The 25756-nt window shown below is 39.3% G+C and overlaps 1 protein-coding gene across 10 annotated transcripts in view; it reads right to left on the bottom strand.

The window, feature by feature from the left end:
* Positions 1–3516: 3516 nt before the first annotated feature.
* pecam1b (platelet and endothelial cell adhesion molecule 1b) overlaps positions 3517–25756 on the bottom strand; it is a 32694-nt gene continuing 10454 nt past the window's right edge. Inside the window, exons 7-16 of one of the 10 annotated variants that reach the window (XM_033625374.2) lie at positions 18597–18881; positions 17828–18103; positions 16423–16524; positions 16272–16302; positions 14055–14134; positions 11197–11250; positions 8588–8677; positions 7977–8033; positions 7200–7222; positions 3517–3789 (exon numbers count right to left, since the gene is read on the bottom strand). In XM_033625374.2, the coding sequence (XP_033481265.1) occupies positions 3688–3789; positions 7200–7222; positions 7977–8033; positions 8588–8677; positions 11197–11250; positions 14055–14134; positions 16272–16302; positions 16423–16524; positions 17828–18103; positions 18597–18881 (1100 nt within the window). In that variant the 3' untranslated portion in view covers positions 3517–3687. Of the gene's footprint in view, positions 3790–7199; positions 7223–7976; positions 8034–8587; positions 8678–11196; positions 11251–12471; positions 13542–14054; positions 14135–16271; positions 16303–16371; positions 16525–17827; positions 18104–18596; positions 18882–25756 lie in introns of those variants that run through there. The other 9 variants (XM_033625376.2, XM_078163747.1, XM_033625377.2 and 6 more) reach the window with 9 other exon arrangements.

Below are 25756 nucleotides of genomic sequence, written 5' to 3'. Positions count from 1 at the left end.
TACTGTAGGCTACATTACACACTGCATTTTTACTTAAGTAAAAGTAATGATTCGATAGTGTAAAAATACTAAATTAATCTACGCACAACTGGCTCTCTTCAACATCTACCGCATCTGGCTGGACAGGCTGTGACATCACTGAACAGAGAGGGTGCACAGAGCTCCTTTCATCAACAGACCATTTCTTCTTCCCATCATGTGTGATTCAGCAGTGGAATGTCTTCTGTTTAACTTGTTTTTTTTTTGCATGACTGAGAGAGCCAAGCAGGAATTTATATGTCATTCTTATATACAGTACAGGCCAAAAGTTTGGACACACCTTCTCATTCAATGCGTTTTCTTTATTTTCATGACTATTTACATTGTAGATTCTCACTGAAGGCATCAAAACTATGAATGAACACATGTGGAGTTATGTACTTAACAAAAAAAGGTGAAATAACTGAAAACATGTTTTATATTCTAGTTTCTGCAAAATAGCCACCCTTTGCTCTGATTACTGCTTTGCACACTCTTGGCATTCTCTCCATGAGCTTCAAGAGGTAGTCACCTGAAATGGTTTTCCAACAGTCTTGAAGGAGTTCCCAGAGGTGTTTAGCACTTGTTGGCCCCTTTGCCTTCACTCTGCGGTCCAGGTCATCTGCCGCAGCACTCCATCACTCTCCTTCTTGGTCAAATAGCCTTTACACAGCCTGGAGGTGTGTTTGGGGTCATTGTCCTGTTGAAAAATAAATGATCGTCCAACTAAACGCAAACCGGATGGGATGGCATGTCGCTGCAGGATGCTGTGGTAGCCATGCTGGTTCAGTGTGCCTTCAATTTTGAATAAATCCCCAACAGTGTCACCAGCAAAACACCCCCACACCATCACACCTCCTCCTCCATGCTTCACAGTGGGAACCAGGCATGTGGAATCCATCCGTTCACCTTTTCTGCGTCTCACAAAGACACGGCGGTTGGAACCAAAGATCTCAAATTTGGACTCATCAGACCAAAGCACAGATTTCCACTGGTCTAATGTCCATTCTTTGTGTTTCTTGGCCCAAACAAATCTCTTCTTCTGGTTGCCTCTCCTTAGCAGTGGTTTCCTAGCAGCTATTTGACCATGAAGGCCTGATTGGCGCAGTCTCCTCTTAACAGTTGTTCTAGAGATGGGTCTGCTGCTAGAACTCTGTGTGGCATTCATCTGGTCTCTGATCTGAGCTGCTGTTAACTTGCCATTTCTGAGGCTGGTGACTCGGATGAACTTATCCTCAGAAGCAGAGGTGACTCTTGGTCTTCCTTTCCTGGGTCGGTCCTCATGTGTGCCAGTTTCGTTGTAGCGCTTGATGGTTTTTGCGACTCCACTTGGGGACACATTTAAAGTTTTTGCAATTTTCTGGACTGACTGACCTTCATTTCTTAAAGTAATGATGGCCACTCGTTTTTCTTTAGTTAGCTGATTGGTTCTTGCCATAATATGAATTTTAACAGTTGTCCAATAGGGCTGTCGGCTGTGTATTAACCTGACTTCTGCACAACACAACTGATGGTCACAACCCCATTGATAAAGCAAGAAATTCCACTAATTAACCCTGATAAGGCACACCTGTGAAGTGGAAACCATTTCAGGTGACTACCTCTTGAAGCTCATGGAGAGAATGCCAAGAATGTGCAAAGCAGTAATCAGAGCAAAGGGTGGCTATTTTGAAGAAACTAGAATATAAAACATGTTTTCAGTTATTTCACCTTTTTTTGTTAAGTACATAACTCCACATGTGTTCATTCATAGTTTTGATGCCTTCAGTGAGAATCTACAATGTAAATAGTCATGAAAATAAAGAAAACGCATTGAATGAGAAGGTGTGTCCAAACTTTTGGCCTGTACTGTATATGGAAAAACAAATCAGATCAAATCAAATCAAATCAAAGGAGCATAGTTATGTAACACACTTGAAGAGGGATATTTATGACTATGAAACCTTAAAGGAATAAACTATTCCTTCAAAGCATCATACCAAAGTGATTCCATAACCAACACTGGTTCTCAGCAAGATTACTCAGAAGCTTCCACTCTATTTGAAAAAGGGCTCTTTCCATATGTACAGTAAAAAAGTCATCCATTTTATCCAGCTGAAAATGGTATATTTTCCTTGATGTCAGCTTTCATGGAAGATGCTATTGCAAAATGGCTGCAGTACTAATATCATCCACCAAATAAACTCGATAACATATTACAACAAACGTTGGTTTAATAGCAGTCTGTTGAAAGAGGATTGTCCCTATGTAAATAAAAAAATAATACAAATACTATATTTGTAAATGACTTAATAGATGCTAACAGTAAGATTATGATCTTCCATATGGTCCAGTATGTACACCACCGGAATATAATAAAATAACTGTATCAATAACCAACATTTAGAAAAATGCTATAGCTAAAAAAGACATTAACTAGTATGCTGCCCATATACTAGAGACCAGTCATGGATGATTGGAAGTAAAATTAATTTAAAATATATTTATATATATATATATATATATATATATATATATATATATATATACATATATATACATATATATATATATATATATATATATATATATATATATATATATTATATGTTAATTGAGACAAAGTCCAGAGGTGGCTAATGATCCACAATAATAAATACACATTTAACTTAAAAACAGTAATTTTAGGGGACTTGAGTAGCAGCAAATCAGAGATTAGTAACATTGTGATATTGTTTAGCATACCATTTATGATAAAACCGAAAATTACCACACAGCTTAACCTTTCAGAATTCAAAACGTATCTAAAAAAAAGATTAGTGTCTAAAAGAAAACTACAAACCCTAGGATTACTTAAAGGATGGGAACGACTAAACCTTGGGTAAAGATGGGAATAGACAGCCCCAATTCGGTGCTGACCCTGTGCCCACTGGATCAGATTTGGCCCTGTCGGGACCATATTATGCTGATGAAGAATTACTTATCATATATTTATATGACTATTCCCTTTCATTATTATTGCAATCATTATAACTATTGATATTATCATTAACTTACCTAAACTTTATGTTGTTACTTGTTTTGCCCATTCACCTACCTCTATTAACGCACATTTGTGTGTGTGTGTGTGTGTGTGTGTGTGTCAGCATGTGTTTGCCCATTTTATGTATTACATCATTTGTGGAGATGTGTGTATGTGTGTCTATGTATTGTATATGTGCATATGTTATGGTACTTGTTTGGAGGAATTGGTTAACATGCTAATGGTGAGTCTGAGGGAAGCTTAGTCATGACTATGTGACCCCCAGATATGTATGATATGTATATGTGCACCGTGCTGTGTGTTGCTATATGTTGTTTATGTGTTATTTGTCTTAGTAAAAAAACACACATAAAACGATGATGTTAGTGATGACGGACTATGATGACAGTTTTCCTGCTTATCAGATTTATTTATTTATTTGCAGCTGTAATATAATACCCGCTGTTACACACAAGAAAAACACACCCAACAGCAAACACAGTAAGGATATGTGGCATGCCTTTATTGATATGAAACAGTATTTACAGCTAACTTAACAGTCAGTGATTTCACAGATCGGAAAGAGAGAATGTGCTTGGCAGTGTGGATAAGAGATGGGTGTGGGAATGGAAACAAAGCAGTGTGTGAAGAAAAGAAGGCGGTGATCACTAATCCAGTGGCACCGGCAGGTCCTGGTGGTTGTTGACCTCTAGATGGTAGTGATTGATCTCAGGCTGTTCACTGTTGAGCTCAGCGTACTCAACTGAACCCTGCTGACACACAAAACAGAGCCATTAAACACTGTTGTAGCTGATTCATTTATTACCTGATCGTTAAACACAAAGCAGTTAAGACTAAAGTACACATCAGTGCCATTGCTTAGTATGAGTATTACTGTGATATTTAAAACCATTGAGGTTATAAAATCTATTTTGTGGCATCTGGTAATATCTTAGCTAAACAATTACTCCTGCATGACTTCAGATCTGATTTTAAACTGTTTTCATCCATCTCCCTAACCACCTAAGTGCTAATCCCTATTTTTACTGGAGCAAAACCCAATAACACACTACCAGAGGAGGCTCTGTTTTCCCCATAATACAAACTTCAGGTTGTCTACTGAACATGAGTTTCCTGAGGAGCAGACAAACCATAATAAGACTACTGTCAGGCCAAACTGCGTTATCTGCCATCAAGAAGATACCCTGATGAAAGAATCAACTGTTTTTAGATCATGATGTCACATCCTTAGCTTATTATTTCACATTCCTCTCTTTAGCCGCCTCCAACACCATGTAGGGACAAACAGTGCGGTGAGGAGCAGCGGTGATTAAGGCATGCTGGGGGACAGTGTGCTGGCTGAGATGGGCTTGGAGGTAATTTGACTGGGCCACGGCGCTGATGTAATCGAGTGATAGGGAAGGAAGCCCCAGCCCAAATGCCTTTGTTCTTGTCTGGAAACTTTGACAGTCGTTTCCCTCTCATTCTGGATTAGCGGTCTGCAAAGGATCGCTGTGAGCAAGAGGCAGCCGGTGCAGAGACACAGCAATGATTTCAGTCATTTACAAGGAACATACATGAGTAATGCTACTGTATAAACATCATTAAATAAGTCATTGTTCAATATAATGGTGAAGAACAGTTGTGGGACCACTTTACATGTGTGACTTAACAGTAAATTAAGTTTGGTCAAACTCACTTACCATATGAGCTTAGTTATAGATGTAATATAATGGAAGTAAATGGAGGCTTTAAAACACTTTAGCATTATGACATTTATCCATAATCAGTGAGACTGTACTGTATACAGGTGTTATGTAATAAAAACAAACTAATAAACTAAACTAATAGTTATCACCATGGAACTTCCCAAGCTGATTACTTACATTAAGACAACTGTTTTATTGTATGACAATTTTTCTGAAACTGTATGTTTGAATATGCAAATGATATATTATCTAATAAAATATATGCTAATTTGCACATATTTCCAAAACAGAAATCTGATCACTGGATAAAGCTAGGTTCATATATTCTTTTTGTTGCCCTGTTATAGTGAAAGATTTTTACTGAGGGCTTTATGGATGTCTCTTTTTATCACTCCATAAAGCAGAAAGTACTGTCAAAAAAAAAAACCCAAAACATTTTCACCAACTTTTTATGTGAAAAGTTGGGGCAGCAGTAGTTCAGTCCATAGGGACTTGTGTTGGGAACCAGAAGGTCCCTGGCTCAAGACCCCATCCAGACCAAACATGGAGTGTGGACTGGCAGCCAGAGAGGCGCCAGCCCACCCCCTGGGCACCTGTGCACATGTGTGTATTTCAGGCCTGTGTGTATATGACAAGAGTGAAAAAATTGAATTTCCCCTTTGGGTTTGATAAAGTATATCTTCTTCTTCTAAAATATTCTTTAACTCAGGCTATGGATGATATATGAACAAACCCCTCTGCAAACCTTCCGAATATAGAGAGGAATAAAATTGGAAAGTTTGGTATATTTAAGTGCTTCTGAAGAGGAAATTTCTGGCTCAGAGTTTGAGATTAAAAAAAAAACTCATTTTAAGAAAACAACCATTAAAGATATGCACTGTAAAATTCCACACATGTTTAGACAAAAACTAAGACACTAGGGTAAAAACTAATTAACAGCATCACAATGAAACTTCCCCAGTTGGTATCATACATTAGGACAACTGTTTTATTGTATGACAATTTTTCTGAAACTGTATGTTTAAATATGCAAATGATGTATTATCTAACAAAATATATGCTAATTTGCACATATTTCCAAAACAGAAATCTGATCATTGGATAAATCAGGTTTAAAATTCTTGTTTCATGTTGTTTCCATATAAGAGTCAAAGGTTTTTACAGAGGGGATTTAGAGTATCACTTGTGAAGTGTCAACAGCCATAAAAAAAAATCCATTTCACCATGTTTATAGGAATACAATCTTGTATAAATCAGGCTATGGATGACATATGAATAAACAGCTCTGTACAAACCTTCAGAATATAGGGAGGCTTTTGCTGTATTTAAGTGCTATTGAAGTACAGATTTCTGGCTCAGATTAAATCCATTTTGAGAAAATGATATGTATTGTAAAATTCCATATATTTTTAGACTCAAAATTAGATATTACAGATGAATAGGGTAAAAACTTTAATTAATAAATATCTCAATGAAACCCCAGTTGATTACTCACATTAGAACAATTATTTTTTGTATTACAAAAATGTTATGTTGTATTTAATTATGCACATGAGGCACTGTCTAATATGCACTTTTTGTATAAATTCCAGAACAGAAATGTGAACCAAAATAAACACCTTTTGACTTGTTTGGCGGAAGACTAAAAACTAGCCCAAAATCTTTAGAATTGACTTGCAAAATCCGCCTGGCCACACCCAGTTGGTGAAGCACAGGTGCACTGCGCCCCCGCCTCGCCCAGTCTGCAAAACTAGAGCCCATTATGTTTATCTGGTCGATACGACATCTATTGCACGTCTGTCCGTCCTGGAAGAGGGATCCCTCCTCAGTTGCTCTTCCTGAGGTTAATACCATTTTTTTCCCTGTTAAAGTTTTTCTGGGGGGAGTTTTTCCTTATCCTCTGTGAGGGTCCTAAGGACAGAGGGATGTTGTATGCTGCAAAGCCCTGTGAGGCAAATTGTGATTTGGGATATTTGGCTTTACAAATAAAACTGAAATGAACTGAACTACATTGAGGTGAGTTTGAGATATCAATACAGTGGATATGAGATCGTTTTTTGTTTTTTACTTAATCATTCATAAAGAGTCAATGAGAAAAGTCACAGCGGCCATCTACAACATGTAAGGCAGATCTGACATGTGAACTGTTTTAATAGAAACTCTAAGAGATTGAAATCAAGTGTCTTCAAGAAATCCTGTTTATTATGGATATCAAATAAAGTATGTGAACTTTTGATTTTGTTTTTTGAAAAAATAAAACTGCCTACAATTGTGTAACTATAATATATTGTGTAAGTATAATATATATATTATATATATGTATATATATATATATATATACATATATACATACAGCATATGAATTATATATGTAGTGTAAACAGGCTTGTTTTAGTCAAGCAAAAAGAAAATAAAGATATATAATGATAATTATAAGAAGAACTTGTTTGATTGTGCAGCTGATTACTCACATAGTCATGATGGTCAGCAGCACCTAAAGGAAAAAACATCACAGGTTAAATGTGTGTTGGGTGTGTATCCTGCTCACTCACTTGCTCACCTCAGAGTTATTCATTAGTCATATGACAGTTACGACGACGTGGCTGAGCTTGCTGATTCACTTGTTCTTCCTCTGTAGAGGCCCTTTGTTTCAGCCATAGACTGTATTCATCATGACCTGCCCCTGTCATCTGATTCAGTATTTAAAATATTCCCTTACAGATGCTTCTATCCACAGCCTGGGATTATTTTGTCACTCCTGAACAGGAAACATTAGGACTCTGATGGACTGCTTGATAGACACATCCAGCAACTGGCTGCTGTTTTAATAACAGGAAGTTCCTGCCAGCAGTAACAGGATATGGTCACAGTTCTGTAGCTGGCTTGGGTAAACTTTCTTTCCAAATATCTGTCTCTTTAGCTGGCAAATGCTCCACTTTGTTACCTAGCTAGTTGCTAACTATATAGGCAGATAGTGGACGGTGGGTTTATCAGCTGCCTGCTATGGTGACAAACGAGGCTGATGAAAGAAGTGTGAGTGAACCAAGACAGTAAAGTTATGGGCTGGAAATCCAAAACAATAAGTTGGAAGAAGCTAAAAGGCTTGGCAGGGCTGAAGGGAAATGCAGAGTTGGCGATGATATCGGTTTGTCACTATGAGCAGCCCCTTTCACAATTGCACTTGATCATTTACTCCATTGTTGATATAAAAACAGTCAACAGTGCAGCTTTTAACATGTTAAACTCACCATGTGGAGAGTTTTGGAGCTCGCTGTACACTGTGTCTGTGCCTTTTCTCAGGGGGACTGTTAATGTAAGAAGCAACACATTAGTGTGACTAAACATCAAAAGACAAAGTTTGGCAGACACTGTCTGTTTGATTTATCATTAGCAGAAATCTAAAAGAAGGCGGGTTGTGTCACACTCTGTAACTGCCATCTTCCATGCCTGTTGGGACCTTGAGCACGGGACCATAACGAAGAAGGAGCCAGTATCAGCAACCAGCCTGGCAATTAGCTCAACCCTTCCTGTTTATAACTTCTGTGGTGATTCTGGAAATCCCAGTTCACCTCGCAGTTACAGCAACTTGGAGATGTATTAATTATGGGTAATTAGGCCCCTCCCAGGAAGTGTTGGTCTGTATTATCGACTGTAAAGGAATGTGGGCAAAATAGAGAAAAATGGTTTTGGCGGGGAGATTTAATACAGACGGACAGACAGTTATAAAAATAATAGAGTTTGGAGGGTAAGAAACAAAACTGGCAGAAAAAAAGACAGGCTGGGAGATGGACTCAGAACAATTTTGTGTGTGTGTGTGTGTGTGTGTGTGTGTGTGTGTGTGTGTGTGTAATGTGTTTACCTCTGGCAGGATCCACTGGCCGGGGATGCACCACTTCGGTGTACTCCACATCAGGCTCGTTTGACCCCATGCTGCTCTCCTCGTTGCTGGCTGCACCGAAATACATGAACGTTGTAAACATGCTAAACCCTCTACATGACTTCATAAACCATTATAATAAGGGTACTGTTTTCTTTAGCATGTAAGTTCATTGTTGACCTTGAAAACATATTGACAAAACAATCCCAATTTGAGGTCCACTTACTGGCCTTTTCTGAAGCTTTCAACCATACCATTCATTCAAAAATGAAAACCAAATCATTCAAAAACATGTAATCTCTTTCCACTGCTATGCTGATGACACCCAGCTCTATCTTCCCCTCAAACCAAACGACCAATCCAAACTCACCAATATCTTCAACTGCATCAATGAAATAAAGTCCTGGATGGCAGTAAACTTCCTTCGACTAAATGAAGCTAAATCTGAAATCATTCTCTTTGGCCCCTCTGACAACATCAACCTGACATCCAACAGTCTTGGCAACCTGTCCACTCTTATCCAACCTCATGTCAAAAACTTCTGTGTCATTTTCGATTCTGCACTCACGTTTGATCAAAAGGTCAACTCAGTAGTCGAAGCCAGTTTTTTCCAACTTCGCACCATCTCAAAAATCAAACCATTCCTCAGTTTCAAGGACCTAGAAAAAGTCATCCATGCTTTCATTTCCACCCGCTTGGACTACTGCAACTCTCTTTACACTGGAATTAATCAGTCATCTCTCTCCTGTTAACATTTAGTACAAAACGCTGCAGCCAGACTTTTGACAGGTACCTGAAAGAGAGACCACATCACCCCTGTCCTAGCCTCTCTCCACTGGCTGCCAGTGCAGTACCATATTGATTTTAAACCTCTTTTATTCACATACAAAGCCCTGAATGGAGTGGCCCCCTCCTACATGACAGAACTTTTAACCCCATACTCCACCTCCAGATCCCTCAGGTCGGCTGACCTAGGGCTTTTAACATTCCCCCCTCTGTCAGACTTGCCCCCTCCATTGACTCTTTTAAATCAAGGCTAAAAACGTTCCTTTTTACTAAAGCTTTAGCGTCCTCCTGATGTTGCCTTTGTGTTTATTTGTGCTTTGATCTATGTTGGTTGCTGTTTTTAAATGTGCTTTATAAATAAATTTGACTTGACTTGACATACTGTGTGGTTCCCAACTGGTCCAGCCACTGGTCCAGATTTCTCCTTAGTCATTAGTTCAAGGTCCACACAGTTTAATACATTAAGCGTTATGCTTGCATTTGGCCATGTCGTCGAGCTAGTTTGCTGTCTCTGTCAAGTAGTTGTCCATTGGCCACTCTCTCTCAACAGCTGGAAACGGCACTTAAAAATAAAACCTCTGCACCAGAAATTCACTGTACTTAAAAATAAAGTGTGTTTTTTCCAAACTTGAAATGTTAGCAACTCACTTGCGTTCTATTCAGGATATGCCCACGACCCACTTTTGGAACACAACCCACCAGTTGGAAACCACTGCTGTAGATAACTAGATAACTATGCTTTGAGGCGCAAGCAACAGACATCCCACTTATCCCACTATAAGAATGGTTCGTTTAGCCTCATTCAGTGAGTATAGCTGCCAGTCTGTGTAGACTTGAATCCGATTCAGTCACTTCTCATTTACTTAGAGTAGCAGGCAGCGTGAGCAGTACCATACAATAACAGCGAGAGGCAGGTGGGGAAAGTTGGGGATTTGTGAACACGCAGACGTTCAACACTTTGACCTGGTACATCACAGATACTAAAACGACTCGTTCAAAAGTTTGTTTGTTCATTTCTGCCCATCGCTATTTTTAAGAGGTAGAGTTTACCCTCTATAACTGGTTCAGGAAGTTATTACACTTAAAGTGAGATATGTCACTTTTTTAAAAAAACAAATGAAACGACACATTCTGCATCTTACAAATGGAAAGTTAAATTCATAAGCTCATTTTAATACAATACATTCAGACAGTTTGCTGCTAGCCTTACTTGGTCTGATATGTCCAGTGGCTAATGTTAGCTAATGTTAGCACACCTTTGGTAGATATATTGCTGTGCAACTGAAATTAGTGAGTCAGTTTGTTGACATTATGACTGCAACTTTTACACTACATTTTAGTATTTACCATTAGCCCAAATGTGGACGTTGTTGCCACAGTGGCTGCTGTTCAGCAAAAGTTACATGTTAGGCTTTAAAGGTCCAATGTGTAGAATTTAGCGACAGCTAGCAGTCAAACTTTCCCATGTGCCAAGCGTGTAGGAGAGTGAAAATGTAAATGGCCCTTATTAGAACCAGTTTTCAGTTTGTCACTTCTGGGCTACTGTAGAAACAGCATGGTAGACTCTGTGAAAGAGGACCCTGTCTGTAAACAGCCCATTCTAAGGTAACAAAAACATAATTCTTAGTTTCAGGTAATTACCCACAAATGAAAACATTGTTATGAAAATGATATATTTAATTTCTATCCCCCTAAATTCTAAACACTGGACCTTTGAGAAAAAAAGTGAAAGTGAGGCTCAATTCTTAGTAAGTTCACCATGTTACATATACGTGCTTTCATTGAACTTGACAAGCCCAGCTCACCTGCTTCAGGTGGTCGCTCGCTCCACACACTGACTGCTGCGTTGTCAACCCTCACTGTGAAACACATAGACACACATCAGGTCATAAGAAGGGCTGCCAAACCCAGACTTTAATTACACTGTAAAAATTCTGCACTAATTAGAATAAAGAAATTTACCGTAATGGGTATAGGTAACAGGTTAACAGTAAAATGACACATTACGGAGCCACCTGTATAAGAATCACCTGACATCTAGTAGTTGTGTCTTATTCTTACAGGAACTTTTGAGTAAAAACACATATTCACTTTCATGCTGAGTTTTATTGTAAGATTGATACCACTCTTTAGTCTATTTGCTAAATATGAAGTTACTGCCAGCAACCAGTTAGCTTAGCTTAGCATTAGGACTGGAAACAACCCAACTCTGTACAATGTCAACTTTGATAATGTGTTTTATCTTGTTTGTTTGATCCATACATAAAACAAAGTGTAAAAATTTAAAGCTGTGGTTTTAAGGGGGGGTCACATCATAGTCAGGTCATTCTTCTCAAGTAACTCTCAACAAGCAACTACACATATTTCCCAAAATGTCCAACTATTTTTATATTACCAAAAGTCTGAGATCAAGATTATAATCTGTGTTTAAAGCAATAACGAAGAGATGAGATACACATCCCTACAATTTGGCCTGCAGCTTTGTTGCTTCTAAAATAAAACCAGTAACAAAGGAGCAGATTTCAAGTCTTCATCTGGTACATACAGATTTCTCCCACTGCCTTGTGCACAATAGGCTGTTAATTCAGCAGCGGCTGCACAATAAGTTCTGGCTAAAACAATTTCCCATTGCAACTTCCCAGTTGGTAATGTAATCTCACACACAACTTGAGCAAGGCTTACGTGATTAATTTCCTCCACCTGCTGCTTGCATTCAAACTTGCCTGGTTTGAAACATAATAAGCCCCACCCTCCCTTACACCACCAGTTTTATCAACACTGAACCCCCCCACAACCTGCTCTGTGCCAACATAGGAAGTTTTTTGCAGGCTCTATTGTTTCAACTTTACAAGGAAGTCTCTGGTGTGTGTTCTGTTTTAGGAAATGAATCAACCTCATGTTATGCTGGTATTCTTGGGCCTGTGCTTAGACAAATACTGTAATGGAAAGCTTAATTCAGGCATGATCATAATAAACATGTTCTTTGACTTAACATTTTGTGCAGTATAAGACTTTTTAAGCATATAAAGTTAGCCTCAGGTACAATAACTGAAGCAAAATGAATGGTTCTGACACACTTCTAAATAAAACCAACATCTTTATTCTACAAGTGTCTCAACCAAAAATATACACACACATTTCCTGTGATGGTGATAAAATGTATATACAAATCAATCTGTCCCCATACCCATTTAAAGGAACAGTGTGTAAGACTTAGGGGGGATTTTAGCAGCATTTAGCAGTGAGGATTGCAGATTACAACCAGCTGAAACTTCTCCTGCATAAAATTCCTACAGTGTTCCTTATTCAGTAGGTTTTTACCAAGAGCCAAATTATCTTCAGAGGTCTCTTCTTCTCCAAAACAAACAGACCCGATGATTGAAACAGGTAAAAAAACAGTGAATAAAGCAGTTTCATTTTTACAAATCAGTGTGTCTTGGGTGCTGTTTGGCACAGCACCTTTTCCTCTGATAACTTAAGATCTAGATGTTAGGGAAGTTTTTACTTGCTTATGATTAAGTGATTATTGTGGACGAGGACCCACTCCCTATGTCAATATAAATGGCTCATTCTCAGGTAATGAAACAACAATTTTTAGTTTAAGGAGATTTTACACTAAAGAAAACATACCTATTATATTACATTTCTGCCAATATATCCCCCTAAATCCTAAACACTGGGCCTTAAAACATGCACATCAGACAAACAGAGCAGTTGTAACAATAAAAGACATGGAATCACACAGACATGGTGATGAAAGAAACAAAAGGACAAAGACAATAATGTTAAGTATAAAATCAAAGGTCATCTAGATTGCAGGAGGAGGGGAGAGGGAGCAGCGGGTCCTGATGAGGAAACTCATCAGTGAAGAAAATGTCCAAATCCTACAACACTTGACATCACAAGCAGGATTACTGTCTCTTCAGTTCCTTTGCATTCTTGCTCTCAAAGTCCTTTCTTTGAAATTCCTTTTCTTTAAAAGTTAAAAAAAAAAGTCAAATTCAAGTCCCGCCGATTGTGGGGCATCTCTACACTGTGGCTGGGATACTGTAGCTGCTCCTGTTGCTGATGTCAACGGGAAGCGACGCCACGCTATCTCGCGCCCCATTGGTCACTCTCCCCTCCTTGCCATCATAGAGTGGCGCTGCGTCTGGAAGAAGATGATAATGGGTGCTCTAAGCAGTTTGCAACAATTGACAATCACTGCCATGTACCATGATTTAACTACTTAAGCAGCTTCTTCCTGCATAAACACAGCTTGTACCTCAGAGGGTTCACTTCCTACAAAAACTGCATTCTAACAACATCCTACTTTTCCTGCCTCTGCAAAGACATACTTAGACACAAACACACTGTACATGCAAACAGTCAGAGATAGATGAAGACAATACACTCAAACATACACATGTTGTACGTGCACATCAACTTGATCAGGAAATCTATAACTGAAAGCAAAATAGATGGTTCTATAAACAGAGGTAGCCGGGTCACCACAACATGGGCCCTGCATGCATATTAGAACATGGATGATGGGATGAGTTGCTGTGGCTACAACAAGAAACATGCTATGACTTTTGAGGCGAGAGAAATGACTCATGGCTGTTAAGATGATGACTAATGAGGATAGTCAGTGGTATACAGATGAATAGTAAAACCGAGCTACCTGTGGCTGCGTTATAAACCTCTGTGTTGTGGGTTAGATTCACTGTTAAAGAGTCATCTGATTTAGGGCTCGAAGGCTTTCTGAGAGATGGTGAAAATAAAGTCAGCTCGGGCGGCAATGAAGTCAAGGAAAAATCTACTCAATGCCAAAATTATCTAAAGCATTAAAACTATATGCAATAAAGTCTGCTACACGCTAATAATGCACTTCAATAACCATACTGGTGGTCCTTAAGTTTGGGAGTTTTTGTACTTTTTATGTATTCCTTCACTTTAATTCTGCCAAACAACTCTTTTTATTTAACAGATAACAAACCTCTAACAGTGAAAGAGGTGGGACCAAGTCATTGTTTTGCAAGTCACGAGTAAGTCTCCAGTCTTTGCAGTCAAGTCCTGAGTCAAGTCCAAAACCAAGACAGGCAAGTCCCGAATCAAGTCCAAAGTCCTAAACTTTGAATTCCAAGTCCTCAGCAAGTCATAATTTGTTCTTACCAAATGTAACACCATTTTAACAGCAGACAATGTATTAAATTTACATTCATTCAACATATATGGCTCTCCCACAACTTATAGATAACATCACCACAGCATTGGGCAATAATACATTTGCAACTGGCATATTCTTGGACTTTTCAAAAGTGTTTGATATGGTAACCTCACCATTATGGCTTTCAGCATGTGGTTATTAGCTGGCTTAGTAATTAGCTTGGGAACAGAGATCAATATGTATCTATAAATGGTTGTATCTCAAATAAAATCAACTATATTGTGGAGTGCCTCAAGGCTCTATACTTGAGCCTCTTTTACATAAAAATGACTTTACCTGGATGTCTGATACTACATTACCCACCCTCTTTGTTGTTATTACTAATATTGTCCTGTCACAAGCAAACTTTTGTTCCTTGGTAAGAGAAACCAATTATACCCTGCCATTTACTGGAAAATGGTTTAGAATGAACAAATTTTCTAAATGTCAAAAAATCTAATTTTGTATTTTTCAGCAATAAAAATAAAAGTCGCTCAAAGGAAGATGCTAAACTATTCATCAATAACATTGAAATCAATCCAGTTACTTCTGCAAAATTCTTAGGTGTATTAGTAGATGAACAACTGTCCTGGAAAGACCACATTGAGTAAGTGAGAAAAAAACTATGAAATCTTTTGGCATCATTAGAAATCATTATGTTTTAGCATGTTTCATGTCTGAATGAAAGAAAACCATTATTGATACAGGTAATTAATAGATTTCTGGCATAGTTTTTAAATAACATACTTTCTAAGCTTTGGGTTTGGAGGAAGGTATCAAGTATTTTCAAGTCAAAAATGCTCAAGTCCAAGTGAGGTTACAAGTCATTGGTGTTTAACTCCAAGTGGAGTTGCAAGTCTTTTTTGATTTTGCCAAGTCGAGTCTAAAGTCATCAAATTTGTAACTCGTGTCTAAGTCATGTGACTCGAGTCCACACCTCTGACCTCTACTTGTTTATTTTTTTTTAGAGATTTACAAGACTTGGCAACTGGAACACTGTAATTTCCCTTAGGCTTAATGAATTAAATGCATTACATAATATCCTTTATTGCTTTCTTCTAAGTCAGAGAAGTAGATGGATAGCACTCTAGTCTGTGTTCTGAAGAGGTGGAACCAAGTCATTGTTTTACAAGTCACAATTAAGTCGCAGGTCTTTGCACTCAAATCTTGGGTCAAGACAGACAAGTTCCATATTTTCAAGTTAAAAGGCTCAAGTCCAAGAGAGGTCACGAGTCACTGATCCAAGTCAGGTTCCTAGTCTTTTTTAATTTTGTTGAGTCTAAAGTCATTAAATTTGTGACTCAAGCCTGACTTGAGTCCAAGTCATGTCACTCAATTCCACACCTCTGGTGTATCTTACGTTATATGAGAAACTGGAGTTTGGAGACGGGGCTCTGTGCCCAGGTAATCTGCAAACTAGCACCTTCAAATATCAATAATTAACACCTGTTTTGTTTGTTTAATGCACACAAAAACCCAAATTTAAAAAAATATATAATCTACAGAAGGTTATGCCACTATTTCTTGGCTGGGTTTACAGTACAGTCATGCAAAATAACCAGTATGGTTCATTAAAAGCTATCAAACACTCACAGACCCTCAACTATGCCAGCTAATAAAACTAGATAAACTGTAACTAACTTCTACAGTATCTTTCACATTCAGAGGGAGCAAGTAGTCGAGCCAACTCACACTGACAATTCAGCAGCTGCTTCTCTTTGACCTACAATAAGAGAGGAGAGGTGAGGAGGGGAGCAGGAGGATGTAGGTGGAGGAAGGTTGGTTTTCATACATAGTTAGACATAAGAGGCCTGAGTTGCTGGAGGACTGTAGGTCTCTCTACCTCTCTTGGATCTGAAGCACAGCACAGCCACCACTACCAACACAATCACCGCCAGCAGACAGAAGCCCCCGATCACCGCTTTCTTCCATAAAGCCTGGCGCACTATGGAGAGTGATAGAGAGACAGAAAGAAGAGAAAGTCAGTGACAAACCGGAACACATGGGGAAAGAAGGGGAGCGTAAAAAAAGGGACAGGATGACAAAGATTGTCCATGACAGAGAAAAGAAGAGAAGAATAAAAAAGGTTTGACAAGATACACAAAGGGCACAAAGGGATTTACAAACAAACAAATTGGTGTGTTTTTTTTCAAAGTCAAGGAAGGATCCTTAAATGGCTGCATTTCAAGGAGGCTACACCAATGAAACCTGCCCAAGGACTGTTCCATTGTCAAGGATCCTTCAGATTCTACTGAGGACTGAGTCCTTCTGTCAGAGAATTTTTAAGTGTGTGTATCCTCAGCGGGCATGAAGTACCCACAAATCTTTGTGCATGATTTGCTGGAATTGAAGGCAGGGCCTCTTCAATGACGTACACCTAGGCACTCTCTAGCCTGTTCCAAAATGTGTTCACTGAATGCTGGGAAGGATGCTTAACTCAACTTGGAAGGACTTGTCCTACCAACGAAGTATCTTTTACTAAGCATTATGTTTTCCCTGATAAGTCCCTTTCTCCATAAATTCTGAGAGACTGACACCACATCCTGCTGTCTACAGCTGTAGTGGTAGAAACCTAGATTTTTCAGCCTTGCTAGCAGTAAGTCAATCTGTAGGCCAAACACACACATAGTCTGCACTTGTTGTAAGCCAGCTGTAGCTGTAACATCTGAGCAGTCTAAGTGATTGACTGCTTTTTGAGACCAAAACCATACTGCTAAAAGTGAGTGAGCCATCAAAAATGTATCTCAAGATAAGATATAATTTGGATGAAAAGCATTGAAGCACTGACCTCTGTTGGGAGCTGGTTAAACTTTACTATGCAATAGTTACACAAGTCAAACTTTGTGTCTTCATGCTTAGCCAGTTCTCTTTATACATCCATGGTGTATCCTGCTGGCTAGCTAAGTGAAGTGTAGCACCCACCTTTGGCCAACAGTGTTACCTGCAGGTATCAATGTTATCTTTGTAACAATGTTAGCTTTGTCAGCACTTTTACCATTGTTAGCACTGTTTATTGAGTTAGCACTGTTAGCTGCTAGCTGCAGACTCAGCCCCCTCCATGTTGAGAGCCATGTACAGACAGTCTCACCCCAAACTTTGAATCATAGATATGCCCTGAATGTCACATTTAATTTCAGTCTCTGAGGGGAAAATTATTTTTAGTAGCCCCAGAGGTTAGGGTCAGTCACAGAACAGCAGGTCAGGAACAGGTGGGGTCCCTATTGACTGTTAATACCCATCAGTCTCACCCTCTATGGTGACCCGGTCACTGCGGACTTTGTTGGCGTGGTTGAAAGCCTCGCAGTAGTATGTGCCACTGTGCTCTTTGGACAAAGTGGGGACCTGGTAGTCTGTGTTGTTCTTGTTGGAGGTGGTGGTGTACAGCGGTTGTTCGTGGCCATCACGGTACCACTTGAAGGTTACCGGTGGAGTGCCTTTAACACCACATATGAGGTAGAGATGATCTCCCTCAGAGATTTCTGGTAGATGGGGAATGACGGTCAGGGTTGGCTGCGTCAGAGGCACTGGGAGAGGAAGAGGTGGAGTAGAAGAGGTGAGATTAGTCAGCACTGTATCAATTATAAACTGAGATTACAAGAAACATAACAAGAGATTAATCACAGTTTTTTGTATTTTGTATCAGTTAAATTGTACAATGAAATAATGGCAAAGGTCAATCATGACCTTGACAACAGGAGCTGGAAAAACTGTTTAATGACAACCTGGGTAATTCCATCTATTAAGAAAGGATGTGTGGTTCAGTCTAAAAGCTCCAGACCAGCTTCTCAATGGACTTTGATCTGAGATTGTTTTGTTAGTTGTAAATATATATATATATATATATATATATATATATATATATATATATATGTGTGTGTGTGTGTGTGTGTACATGTATATATTGAGTTATATGCCCTTTAATAAAACTGATATAGATCTGCAGTGTCTCATCAAAACTATTTCCATGTAGTTATCCCCTCAGTGATATTCATATCAACCATGTAAAGATGGATTTACCTGTGACGTTAGCGTTGAGTCCTCCACTGCGCACACCATCCCGGATCTTGTGACTATTCTTTGCTCTGCACATGTACTCACTGATTTCATCAGGCTTGGTGATGTTGACTGTGAAGAGAGCTTGTTGAAAGGGCAGCTTGACAACAATTGTGCTCAAGTCGGTGTATCCCCTAATCAGCGTGTAGTTTATTGGCAGGCTGCCAATTTCCGACTGACAGAGGATCTTGATGGGCTGTCCTAGGACTGCCCTGCCGACCACTGTGATCTTTGGAGCGGAGACAGAAACTAAAGAGGAGAGACCGAAAAATAAAACACAATGACTGCTTGTAGACAAATCCTATTAAGCAAAAACAAAAGCCCTGATTACACGTGGAATACATAACCTAACTGGCTTCATGTTTTTTGTCATTCAGATATAGGTGAATTCTATTTGCTCTGTTCAGTTACTATTATGGTATGAAACACAATACTTGCACAATATTTGGCACCTAGTCTGCAAGAGGAAGCTGAGTCACTTTTAATAGGCACTGAGCACCCCGTTCTCTCACAGTGAATCCCCTTACAAACCTTTATCATCAGTGTCATCCAGTAACATTATTAGACTAAATTCTGCTGCCTATTTTATACTGCCCGACAAGATGTCAGAATTATAAGATGTTAACTTGTGACTTAAAACTGTAATAACAGATTTTTTTGCCACTCGGGGGCAGAGGAAATTAGCCATGTAGACAAAACTGACATATTCGCACTTTTTGAGTTGATAGAGCAACACATTCTCAATCCAACCTTGTTACATAAAGACATTTGGTCAAGGACTTCCAACGTCAACATATGAACAAGGTACCCTGGGTGCATTGGTTCTGTGACACCGTGTCAACTTCAACCCGTTACATGCATTGTCTGTTTTTAAAATACACTTTCATTTTCATAGGAAATGAACAGTTTGCATACAGTCTCTTTCAAAATAAATGCGCTATGTCGGTACAGCACGGCAAATTGACAATATTTTCCTTCAACAACAAACGCATGTGGTTACGTTTAGCCAACACATGCACGTGGTTGGGTTCAGGCAACATAGGGACATGGTTGGGTTTAGGACAAAAGAACTGGTTTGGCTTTACGTTCACATGGGTGAATGCCGGCCTCCCAGGTGAAAGTTGGTGGTTGTTGGACCCATTCACCATCCATCTAGCTCCCCCACTTGGACTTTTGCCCCCTTAACTTGCATTGTTGTCCTGACGCATTTCAGCGCAATACAGCAACCGGCTTCGTATCAGAATGGCAGTGGCTTACAGCGTGAGTGTTTGTGAAACATACAATAATATCTGCTATGATGGCGTTTTTGGTAGATAGCGGAAGGAAGCTCCAGCCTCTGGTTTGCATCCAAAAACTGCACATTCAACTGTTTGCTGTCAGACCTTTTACCATGCTAATTCTAACTCTCTCTTTCTGACAAGTTGCACTCTGTACTGAAAGTTTCAAGTTTCTTGTGTTGTGTCCAAGTCTGTTCTCCTTTCGATATGTTTCCCACATTAGACAGCGATTTGCTTTCATGTTATTAACATACCTAATCTAGCTGCCAGGTATACACTTGAATCTCAGATTTTAGGGAAGTGCACAGACATTGCCCCCTTAGAGGAAATGTGAAAACATCTCTCTAGTAACAAGCTTTGCACAGATACAAGTCAGTATAGTCAAGGTCAGACAATTAAGGGGCCATAAGACTTTCCTTTTTAATATAAGCATATAGTTAGGGCTGGCTCAGGGTTGTCTTGGTCCAGCCCCTAGTTAGGCTGACATGGGCCTAGTCTGCCAGGGGACCTCCTATATAATACACAGAGCACCTTCTCTCCTTCTCTCTCTCTCCTTAGTTTCTGAAAAGTTGGTTCTTCTTCAGTTGCCAACATTCATGTCCTATTACTGCATATCGCTAACTTGGCTTTACTGCATGTCACTAACTCGGCTTCTTCTCCAAAGCCTTTGCGCTCCACTGTCTTGCAGGTTCCCTCGTATCACAGCTACGCCTGGTTCATGGGTCGTAGTTGTGCTGCTGCTGTAGTAGGAGGCATCATCATTACTGTCTGCCCTGCATCTCTCTCTGACTCTGTCTCTCTCGGTCTCTCATTCATATCATTTTGTCATATGGATTACTGCACATTTATAATGTTGATCTGTTCTGTACGACATCTATTGCAAGTCTGTCCATCCTGGAAGAGGGATCCCTTCTCAGTTGTTCTTCCTGAGGTTTCTACCGTTTTTTTCCCCTTTCAAGGTTTTTTTTGAGAGAGAGAGAGAGTTTTTCTGTATCCGCTGTGAGGGTCCTAAGGACAGAGGGATGTCGTATGCTGTAAAGCCCTCTGAGGCAAATTGTGATTTGTGATATTGAGCTCTATAAATAAAATTCGAATTGAAGTGAATAAGAAGAGAAGAGCGGGGCTTTAAGTTCAAATTTAATTCCTGTTTGGTCACATGTGGTTTATCAAGCGTTTTGCTGGATATTCAGCGATACAGCATCCTATGGGTGGCATGAATAAAAAGTAAAAAAATATAGAGAGGACATCTAATTACTCCTATAGCTGCACAAGTTGTTGTTTTTGTTACTTCTTTTCTCTCACACTGTGAGGGGAAAAACTGACTAATCTGATGTGAGAAGAATCTCCTCATGGTATGCTCATATGTAGTGTTTTGTGGATAATTAAACAAATAATAATAGATAATAAACTCTTACAGTGTTGTTAATAAGGCAAATGACATTTACATTTAATAGCTCTCTGTGCTTATTTGAAAGAATACTTTGACATTCTGGGAAATACTAAGAAAATCCAGGAAATACAACTTGCTTTGCTTTTTTGCCCACAGAGAAAAGTTAGATAAGAAGAACTATATCACTCTCATATCTGTACACAACCCTTGAAGCTGGTTAGCCCATCTTAGCATTAGTTTCACCCTTACCCCCCTTACAGTGTTGACTTGCCTTATAGGAATTGAGGGTATTCAGACACGAGGCGAAAATGGAGAACATGGGGGTCTGTGGCTAGATGTGCAATGGAGTAGATGATTGTTTAGACAGCTCCACATATAATCGTTTTAAACACAGATTTCTTTGGACTTTACAACCTGAACTTTGCACATGATGCCTCCTAAACCTGTCCCCAAGAAGAATGAGAAAACTGCACCCAAAAAAATGATACTGGACATGTGTTTGAGCGAAAGAAAAACAGATGCGCTAGAGAAAATCCACGAGGCAAGCCCTGCAAAAATGGAGGCTGGCTTTACATCAAACATCAAAGGAACCTTCGCCATCAGACCTGCTTCTTGCTATCACAAAGTTAGACAAAAACCTAGAAGCCAAGTTTGTCGGTCTTTCATCTCAAATTCAAAAGCTTCAGTCAGATGTCATGGAAACCAGAAAGCGTGTCCTGTCGCTTGAAACTGGTGTCAACAACCACGACACCCAGCTGGGTGAGTTGGAGTCGCTCTGTAGCTCCCTCAAGTAAAACACATGAAAGCCAAACTAGAAGACCTGGAATCCAGATCAAGACGACACAATAGCCTTATGGTCGGGATCCCTGAGGGTGTCGAGAGAGGGCAACCCACAGAGTTTAATATGGAGCTGATACCGTCTCTTCTGGGAAAGGAACACTTCGGCACGGAGTTTATAGTTGACCCTGCTCACCGGTCTCTTGCCGCCTGACCTGCCGACAGTGTCCCTCAGAGATCTCTCATTGCCAGGCTACACTACCAACAACACCAGGACCTCGTCTTGAGGCATCTGATACAACAAGAAGAAGATCTCCTTTTTTCCAGACCTGACCCAAGAGGCCATGCACTAAACAATAACGTAAACAATTTGACACCGTTAGGGAGAAATGTAAAGCGGCTAAAATCCACTATGGCTTTCTGCATCCAGCTCGCTTTAAGATGATGGTGGATGGCACATCGCACACATTAACCAACCCAAATGATGCTGAACCTTTCCTCGCCACACACCGTGAGGCTTTTGTTTTTCTGGCAACCTGTATTTTCTTTATACATATTGTGATGCCACCTAAATCACCAGTAGCTCAAGCACATTGGGATAGGTACAAAATGGTGAGCTGGAATTTTAGAGGTTTGGGCCATATTATAAAATGTGCCAAGGTTTTCTCACAATTAAAAGCTCTGTCAGCAGATCTACTGTTTCTACAGGAAACGCATGTGAAATACAAGTTTAAAGATAAACTAAAGGTCAGTTGGATAGATGAGATTTACCAGTCTAACTTCAATGCCAAAGCAAGGGTTGTGGCAATATTGTTTAGGAAAAATATCCCCTACATTCACTCATCTACAGTATCTGATCCTGACGGGAGGTATCTTATTGTATCTGGCTCTTTGAACTCTGTACCAGTTACACCTGTGGATCTATATGGCCCTAACTTTGATGATCCCATTTTTTTTTTTTTCAAAAGGTTTTCAATGCCATACCAAACTTTTCAGACAATATTGTGATTGGTGGAGACTTTAATTGTATAATTGATCCTCTCTTAGATAAACAATTTACAAAAACACTTCAACAATCAAACTCTGGCATTCACCTAAAAACACTGATGGAAAGTTTAAATTCCAGTTCACAAAACGTGCTCCTGTATAGATAAATTTCTCCTTGATTCTAAACTGATTTCAGTAGTTGATAAAATAATGTTCCACCCCATTCTAATATCCAACCACGCCCCACTATCCATGACGATAAAGTTAGGTGAACAGATACTTCAGAATGGACAATGGCATTTTGACGCAATGCTGTTAAAAGACAAACACATTCCGCATTTCTTTTCTGAAAATGATACTGGCGATGGTAATGATTCGAACTTATTGGAATCTCTGAAGGTAGTTATTAGGGGTTATATAATCCCATTTGTAGCCAACAAAAAGAAAAACGATGACAGTCGTCTTATTGAACCGATTACAGATATTGCAAAACTGGAAACCTTATATAAAGCAAATCCTTCTGACGCAACTTTGGAGGCAATCACCAAAATGAAATTTGAACACAACACCATCCTAACAGAACATGTTGACTCCATGCTCTACAACACACAACAAAAATACTTTGAGTTTGGTGATAAGCCACACAGCCTGTTGGCCAGACAGCTAAGGCATACACAAGCCTCCCATGCCACTGACAAAATCAGAGATTAAAAAGGCAAGTTGACAACATCCCCAAGTGAGATTAACAAAGCTAAATGTACTGTTGACTCTGACACTATTAACAAGTTTCTGGCAAACTGCAACCTTCTCACACTAGATGCTGGGGCAGTGCAGTCTCTAGACACTGAGCTCACTCTAGAGTAGATTAAGACTGCCATTATTCAGTTCCCGAATAACAAATCCCCAGGTCCAGATGGATTTAGCATTGAATTTTAAAAATCACCTTTATCTAATTTTGGCCCATAACTTTTACAGATGCTAGAATATGCAAAAGAAGCCTCTGTACTACCAAATTTGCTCTATTATACTGAAAAAAGATAGACCCTTTAAATATGTCTTCCTACCGCCCTATATCCTTGCTCCAAATGGAAATGAAGATTCTGAGTGAAGTGCTGTCAAACAGACTGAGTAACCACATTCACAAACGTACACGCCCCGACCAAACTGGATTTGTACCTGGCCATCACATCTACTCAAATCTACACCACCTTTTTGATATAATGTATCACAACCACAAAGCAGAGGGTGTGGTCATCGCCTTAGATGCAGAAAAGGCATTTGACCATATCGAATGGGAATTCATGCTGTCTACTCTACACCGCTTTGGCTTTGGCAACTTGTTCATAAATTGAATTAGGATCATCTTCACCCAACCTCCTTACCAACGGGGAGATATCACAGCCATTTTACCTACATAGAGGCATCCTACAAGGCTGCTCGTGCTATGCATTGAAGTCTTTACCAGTGAGATCAGAACAAACCCTGATTATAACCCTATTCAAATACATGAAACGAAACATCATCTGTCACTTTTTGCAGATGACATAACTTTGTTCTTATTGAGTCCCAAAATTTCTCTCCCTCCTCTTCTGCATTTAATTGAAACTGTCAGAGGTCTTTCAGGGTATTCTATTAACTGGGATAAGAGCGAATTACTTCCAATATCAGATAATGTAGACTCAGAGTTTCTAAGCACAATGCCATTCAGAATTGTAAATAACCAAATTAAGAGTTTGGATATTATTGCAACCTGGAAATATGGTGATCTCCTAAAGTCCAATTGGGAAAACAAGATCCAGCGATTGAAGAGAAATATTTAAAATTGGAATACACTGGCAATTTCTTTAGTCAGTTGCATCAGTGCCCTAAAAATGGTTATGTTCCCCAGATTCTTGTACATCTTTCAATGCTTGCCAGTCCATATACCATTAAACTACTTTAAGAAATTGGACTCTATCATCTCAGCATTTATATGGAACAGTAAAGTGGCCAAAATATCAAAGAAACATCTAGAGAAGGATAAGTTCAAGGGTGATTTTTGCCTCCCTCAGTTTAAATTTTACTATTGGGCCACAAACCTGAAAGTTTTATACCTTTGGCATAATAGCTCTTTGACAGATTCCACCATGCCTGCCTGGCTTCAGATTGAACCCGCAGACTGTGGGTATACTTCTCTTCCTGCACTTTTAAATAATCCAGCGAAGGTAAAGATTCCATCATATATAACTAGCCAGATTATTCTAAATACGTTAAGAATATGGAAGCAGTCCTTTCTGTTTCTACCCACAGTATACACAGATAGCCCTGTCTGCTTAAAAAAACATGCTTTTCCTCCAGGTTTGGTTGATCCAATTTTTTCTGTTTGGAAAGACAAACATATTGCCATAATTGGAGACTTATATATTGAAGGGAAACTGTCATCCTTCCAACAACTCCAGCAGTTTCATAGTCTACCTTCAACACACTTTTTTAGATACCTCCAATAAGAATTTATAGACTCACTTACCACAATATCAAAACAAGCCTAAACACACCACACTTGACAACTTTGCCCATCATGACCCTAATAGTAAGGGGTCTGTCTGTCTCTTTTCTGTATTCATCCTTGCAAGCCCATGATATATTGTCTGATGCCAAACTAAGGAATGCTTGGACAGAAGAGCTGGGTACTGAAATCACCAATGATACTTGGT

The sequence above is a fragment of the Epinephelus lanceolatus genome, chromosome 3 (assembly GCF_041903045.1).
Source record: "Epinephelus lanceolatus isolate andai-2023 chromosome 3, ASM4190304v1, whole genome shotgun sequence".
Classification (NCBI taxonomy): domain Eukaryota; kingdom Metazoa; phylum Chordata; class Actinopteri; order Perciformes; family Serranidae; genus Epinephelus; species Epinephelus lanceolatus.
This window is presented reverse-complemented; position numbering and strand designations above follow the sequence as displayed.